Source organism: Malus sylvestris, chromosome 4 (genome assembly GCF_916048215.2).
Source record: "Malus sylvestris chromosome 4, drMalSylv7.2, whole genome shotgun sequence".
In the NCBI taxonomy this organism is placed as follows: domain Eukaryota; kingdom Viridiplantae; phylum Streptophyta; class Magnoliopsida; order Rosales; family Rosaceae; genus Malus; species Malus sylvestris.
The window spans coordinates 20,756,666-20,762,665 of record NC_062263.1 but is presented as its reverse complement, the minus strand read 5'-3'; the positions used below and the strand labels follow the sequence as shown (position 1 = coordinate 20,762,665).

The 6,000-nt window shown below is 38.8% G+C and overlaps 2 protein-coding genes across 4 annotated transcripts; one reads left to right on the top strand and one right to left on the bottom strand.

Moving 5' to 3' along the window:
* The first annotated feature begins 877 nt into the window (after nucleotides 1–877).
* Nucleotides 878–3,008, top strand: LOC126620064 (protein FAR-RED ELONGATED HYPOCOTYL 1-like). Of its 3 annotated transcripts, XM_050288531.1 has the most exons (4): nucleotides 879–1,253; nucleotides 1,488–1,579; nucleotides 2,015–2,625; nucleotides 2,749–3,008. In XM_050288531.1, exons 3-4 carry the CDS (start codon nucleotides 2,025–2,027, stop codon nucleotides 2,826–2,828), a joined length of 681 nt encoding a protein of 226 aa, XP_050144488.1. In that variant the 5' UTR covers nucleotides 879–1,253; nucleotides 1,488–1,579; nucleotides 2,015–2,024; the 3' UTR covers nucleotides 2,829–3,008. The 3 variants fall into 3 exon arrangements, with proteins under 3 accessions (XP_050144487.1, XP_050144488.1, XP_050144486.1); XM_050288530.1 differs by lacking the exon at nucleotides 1,488–1,579 and having other exon boundaries at nucleotides 878–1,294; XM_050288529.1 differs by lacking the exon at nucleotides 1,488–1,579.
* Nucleotides 3,009–3,272: 264 nt separating this feature from the next.
* On the bottom strand, nucleotides 3,273–5,979 carry LOC126620063 (laccase-17-like). The gene is made up of 6 exons (XM_050288528.1): nucleotides 5,792–5,979; nucleotides 5,488–5,639; nucleotides 4,957–5,201; nucleotides 4,718–4,846; nucleotides 3,609–4,592; nucleotides 3,273–3,524 (listed from the first exon to the last, which is right to left on the bottom strand). Exons 1-6 carry the CDS (start codon nucleotides 5,909–5,911, stop codon nucleotides 3,394–3,396), a joined length of 1,761 nt encoding a protein of 586 aa, XP_050144485.1. The 5' UTR covers nucleotides 5,912–5,979; the 3' UTR covers nucleotides 3,273–3,393.
* Between the last annotated feature and the right edge of the window lie 21 nt (nucleotides 5,980–6,000).

Genomic DNA, 6,000 nt, shown 5'->3' with positions numbered 1-6,000 from the left:
TATTTTTGTAGTTTATGATGAAATTATATATATTTTAAGTATAAATAGATACTTATTTATACAAAATATAATAGATTTAGTTAAATCCACTTAGTTAGCCTAGACCCCGCCTAGGAGCTAAGCCCCAGCCAGCCCCCAACTAGCACCTAGCATCTTTTAAAACCTTAGTCATAATACAATATTTAGAAATTTTTTTTCTAAGTTTTCAACCAATTGTATTGTTACACTTGATGTATTAGGCTGTGTTTTAAGCACACTGAAAAATCTTTGTTTTTATGTTAAGTATATGCAGGGTTGTAGCCAGAATTTTCAAATAATAGGGTTATAACATCATTGAAAAAAGCATCATTAGGCCATTTCGTCAAGCACTTAGTAGGCACATGTTAATTCTAGTCAACATTATTCAAAAGTTTGTGCCAACATATGTTGACAATTACTACTTTTTGTAAGATACTATGTAGTAATGTTAAAGATAGTCAAGGTTTTTCAACTAAAGTATTTCATCGAGTATATGATGTACACAATAGAGTCGCATACAAGAAAAAAGAAAATGAAAGACAAATATAATAAAAGAAAATAGAAGAAGTAGAGGATGAGATTGCAATTTAGTTTGCTTTAGTTGTTTACAGCGATCAAATACAAAGACTCCGCCACTGGGTGTATGCAATAGATTTTTGCTTTCAAATGGTGATTTGAATAATAAAAAAAAAAAACTAATGAAAAAAATTTAAAAACTTTGAATTTTAATCAAAATGAAAAAAATGTGTTGTAAGTAAATAGTAACAGAAGTTACTTTTTAGAGTACAAATGTCATTTTTGTGATAAAAGGAATTGTTTTGTTAAAACTCTGTATAAAAAAATGATGCGTTTGTGTACATTCGACTCTGTGCCAACTTGATGGGTCGCTGATTGAACCAAGGATCTTCGCGCCAAACCACGTGGACTCGCAATGGCTCTATCCGACTCATCATCCACCACGCGGCTCCCATGCAAACCGTAACACGCGCAAGACTAAATCTCCTTGCCTGCAGAACACGCGCTACCTTGTAACCGTTGAGTGAGACAGAGACAGGGAGAGGAATATCCATGTTTCTCTCCCGTACGCATTGCAGGTAGCAATCCTCGGAGCCCAATCTGTATCATTTTCCTTCGTCTCACTGAGTTGAGCTGAGTTGAGTTAACTCGTCCAGTTCGTTTCTCTAGATCGACATGGAGATGGAAGGATTCAAAGAGAACCCATCTGAGATCCACAGGTTTTGGTTTCTGGGTTTCTGGGTTTCTTTTTGTTTTTTTTGTGTGCTTACTTTCAACCTTTTTTAATCATTTTTTCAGATCACTAGCTCTTTGTTTGTTAACTGTTTGACTTAATCAAGTAGCTAAATTTGACGAGCGGATTAATTGTTACTGCTGAGTTCAGCTGCAAGTAGCCAAATTTAGAGCGTGTTGTTAATTAATTGTCATTTTTGGGATTTTTTTTGGGTTTAAAGGAGGCAATTTTGAGGTAGAGATGAATTCAATGTCCAATTGTTGCTTCCCTGAGCTCAGCAAACCAGCCCTTGGTCAATGATTCAAACTCAAGGTTGAATATTTTTTATCGGAGCAATATTCCACTTTATTTTACAGATGAGACTCAATGGGAGGCCTGTTTGGGACTTCTTCTTTAAGAAGCACATATGCTTATAAGCACTTTTGCTAGAAGTGCTTTTAATAGATCATGTAAAATAAAAGGAGTAGAAATCCAGAATCTTGCTGTGTTTCTTCGGAAAGTGCTTCTATGATCCTGAAGCTTTTTTAAGTTTTTCAGCCGAATGTAGTCAGTAAAGTTTTTGGTTGTCAGAAAGCCTTTTTTTTTCCAGAAGCAGTCCTAAAGAGGCCCCATGTTGACCTAATCCCTCTTTTTGTTTTCTTGTCAAAAATCTAGGAAACTTGAAATAGCTGCTAGTTCTGATAGTCCAAGTTTTATTGGTAATTGCAGCTTTTCTCATCTTTGTTCTGCTATTAATGTCTTAAACAGCTTCCCTGTCATGAATGTTATAAGTCCGATGAAGAAAAGAAAATTTCACGAGGAGCAATTAGGCTTGCCACCACCAAAGCACAGGTGCTGGGCACGAGTATTTCCATCTGATGAATCCGTCTCCATGTTTGATGGAAACCTTGAAATAAAGAATATGCAAAAACAGACACTGAACAGAAAGATAGACGGTGCATCCCTGGATGACAGGTCTGAACCTGAATCTGGAGGAGGCAGCAATAGTTTCGCCCGAGATTCTGGTTATGCAACGTCGGTTTATGGTGATTCTAAAGTCGGGCCCGTGTATGCACAGACATGCCAATACGATAGGCCTTCCACTTCATCAGGGAAAGGCATCAGCCATAGTGTAGATGAACTAAAATATGTGAATGGAGACCATCAACCTATGCATCCACACGACAAAATACAAGAATTTCAGAATCTTGAAGAACACATCCAGGAATTTGGAAACCGGATGGATTACATTTTCGCAGAATACGGAGATGACTGCATTGAGGAATGTATGGACACAGGTTGCGAAGATCTCATCTACCCCAACGGTTTGAAGCCGAACACATATGTACTTTCATCCGGAAGATGGAGTGTGAACCAAGGTAATTCAGGTGTCCTATTGAAAGTTTCTGTTCAAGGAATTTCTGTTTGCCTTTACATGTGGAATTTATCTTTGTTTTTACCATTTACTGATCGGCATAGAATTTTCGTCGTCGTGTTTGCAGAGGGTCAATCAGCAGGCAGCAGCAGGAAGCCAACCATTGATCAAGAATTCGAGCAGTATTTTTCCTCGCTAATGCTGTAGAACTCATTGCTCCAATGTGGAGCAATAAATCTGTATTTAAAAAAAAAAAAAAAAAAAAATATATATATATATATATATATAAAATATGTTGACCAGGATTAATCTTGAAAGAGTTTTGGTTCTCGCACACTAGGGAGCCCCAACTCTTTTTTCAAATAAACGATAAGATATTTACAAGGATGATCGGCCTCCAACTTACCCGCATGTGCGATCCAATGAGTGGGATTTTATACAAAAAAAACCTCGATGCACATGCTATTCAAACCATTTAACTTGAATTGTGTTTAATTCAGTTTGATTTCCGGTGTAAAACTTTACATTCATCAACCATATGAACGAAGACTTTCACTCCAAAAAAAATACACCACGAATTATGTACACAAAACATCTCTCCGGAGAAAGAAAATCCGTAATATTCTTTTCATGACTCGGGAGATGTTAATGTAGCAAAATAATATAATCATAATTTATCATGTAATGAATATTAAGTTAATGCCAAAAGGGGGAGGTATCATTACAAGTTCACTCAAGAAAAAGGGAAATCCGGACAGATTGTGACTCAAAATCAACACTTCGGAAGATCGGACGGCGGAGGTGGCAGCTTTTGATTCGCTTGCGGTCCATCCTGGACGATCCACGCCATCCTCAGCCCCCAACTTGTATGGATATCCAAATGACAGTGCATAAGCCACACCCCTGAAAAACATATCATTAAATGTTACAAATTACTCATCGAGACAATTCATTATGTTTTGTTACTGAACTGTGAGTTGAGTGTACCTGGATTGTCTGCTAAGAAACGAACCGCAATCCACCCACCAGCCGGAACACCAGCCGTGTTCCTCTCGATGGGGTCCACCAGATTAAACTTAGCAGGGTCCTTGTTAGGATCGTAGTTCCCAAACCCTTGTCCAACTACAAAGAAATTAAAACCGTGTAAATGGAGAGGGTGGCTCTCGGCACCAAGAATGCTAGTGTCCTGCAGTACCAGCTCCACACTTGTGTTGAATGGCAGCACCAATGCCTTCGTGCCATTTGCCACATTTGTGACATTTGGCGGCGTTCCGGTATAGTTAAATGTCACTAGAGGATTGGCTGGAAAATCTGTGGTGTAAACTCCATTGGATTGTCCAGAAAAATGTGCTTGAAGCATTGCTGTTGATGGAAGGGCAAAAGAGAAATTGTTAACAGACGCTGCAAATTTCAGGCCATTGGGACCTTGGCAAGTTGAATTTTGGGGACAAGGGGCTGTTCCAAGACCTATGGTAAAGAAGAATTTTTTGTCCACGGTTTGGGGAACGTTGGCGGGGAATTTCTTGGAAGCCAAGCTACGGAATTTTTTGGCTAAGTTTTGGACGAATTGGGTAACATTGACAAACTTGGTGGCATTGAAAGGTGGAAGACTCGGTTTGAAGAGAGGAAGGGTTTTGATGGAAGTGTGAAGAGTGGTTATCGGGTGCTCATATTCGAGGATTCCAGCCGTGGTGGTGTTGTCTAGGGTTCCACGCCCGGTGAAGTAAGGACTTGCCAGGATGAGGAATGTGGCATTGGGAGAATTGGGCTTGGTTTTGAGGAGGACGTTTGTGGTTTGCCCTGGGGCGATGAGAAGCGTATCGGTTTCAAAGGGTTTGGTGTAGACAGCATCGGCTTCAACCACCGTGAGAGTGTGGTTGGCTATGCTAAAGAATAGCTCATCATTGAGAGCGGCGTTGATCAACCGGAGGAGGTATGTCTTCCCTGGTTTGACCTTTAACTTGAATACATCTGCAAACAACCACCCGCCCACACAAAAGCATTACAATTTATTTTGTTATGTTGTCAAACAGTTTGACATCTTTGCATTCTCATTTATAGTCTAATAACATAACAATATGTCATAAACACACTACCTTTAGATGAACAGTTGTACAAGGGGCCTGGAAGACCGTTAATGGTGAATGCGTCCGAAACATTGGGTCCTCCACCGGTCTGAAGAGCCTGATTAATTACAGCCTCAGGGTCTACATTAAACCACTCTCCTGCAACAAACCCAAATCCATGCAAATCAAAACAATTTCCACAAACATTAATGTCCATGCAAATTTTCAAAATTGTCACTAATTCTAGCTGGCTTGCTATACTTAATTACCAAGAAGAATGGGGACCTCCTTGTAGGGTTTCACAAAAGGGTAAGACTCATTGCGCTTTGGGAGAATGATGATAGGTCCATAGATGGTAGATCTCAGCCATGAGACGTGAGCATGCCATAGCAGAGTCCCTCTCTGCCCTTGGATGGTAAAGTTATATGTGTATGACTGGCCCATCTGTATAGGGCATTGGGTAACGTAAGCTGGACCATCTGCCCATCCACTTCTAAGTTGTTTAACCCCATGCCTGCTCTCACACACATAACAAACACAGACATGAATAGTAGCTTTGTTTCTTCCTTTCAATCTCCACATTTGCTAATTTAGACATATAGAATGTAATTAATATATTAAAATTAGAAAGAAAAAGAGAAATAAAACATCAATATATAATTAATAAATGAGATTATTAAATATTGAGGGACGAAAATTGAAGTTGTTCAAAGAAATAAATGTCAAGGCATCAATATATAATTTTCTATTTAATATATATCACCTTATTAATAAACAAATAAATAAAATAGATTGCATACCAGTGAATGGTGACATTGTTTGAGACATGATTGACCACTTTGATGAGGACTTGGTCACCCTCCCTTGCCACCAACCTAGGACCTGGGAATTTTTCATTCACACTTACAATGCTCCTTGTGTTGCACAATCTAGTCACATTATGATACTTAATCTGCATATGATAAATAAAAGAAAACAGTTAAAAACTAGTGAAGTTAAATTTAAGAAGCTGTTATGGGTAACATTACGTGATAGTAAAAGAAAAAAGATGAAGTAGTTCAAAGAAGAATATTGAGGCTCTCAAGGTGTGATGAAAAATTGTACATTGAAAGTGTGGTGTCTTGTTATGCCCGAAGCAAACTCCGGCGTCAACAATGCCACAACACAAAAACTGAACAGAAAAGCTGCCATTGAAGTAGAACAAGGCAAATGAGAAGAACCCATTATTCTCTCTCTCTCTTTCTCTCTCTCTCTCTTTCTCTCTCTCTCTCTCTCTCTCTCTCTCTCTCTAGATTGATACAATGAGAGTAAGT

What these genes read in the sequence shown, in the direction of transcription:
- LOC126620064 (XM_050288529.1), top strand. Translation starts at nt 1,210, where the DNA reads ATGGAGATGGAAGGATTCAAAGAGAACCCATCTGAGATCCACAG. An exon ending in AACCCATCTGAGATCCACAG is followed by an intron (nt 1,254 to 2,014) that starts GTTTTGGTTTCT and finishes TGTCTTAAACAG; the next exon opens with CTTCCCTGTCATGAATGTTA. An exon ending in AAGATGGAGTGTGAACCAAG is followed by an intron (nt 2,626 to 2,748) that starts GTAATTCAGGTG and finishes TCGTGTTTGCAG; the next exon opens with AGGGTCAATCAGCAGGCAGC.
- LOC126620063 (XM_050288528.1), bottom strand. Translation starts at nt 5,911, where the DNA reads ATGGGTTCTTCTCATTTGCCTTGTTCTACTTCAATGGCAGCTTTTCTG. An exon ending in AACAATGTCACCATTCACTG is followed by an intron (nt 5,202 to 5,487) that starts GTATGCAATCTA and finishes GTGTGAGAGCAG; the next exon opens with GCATGGGGTTAAACAACTTA. An exon ending in GGAGGTCCCCATTCTTCTTG is followed by an intron (nt 4,847 to 4,956) that starts GTAATTAAGTAT and finishes GGTTTGTTGCAG; the next exon opens with GAGAGTGGTTTAATGTAGAC.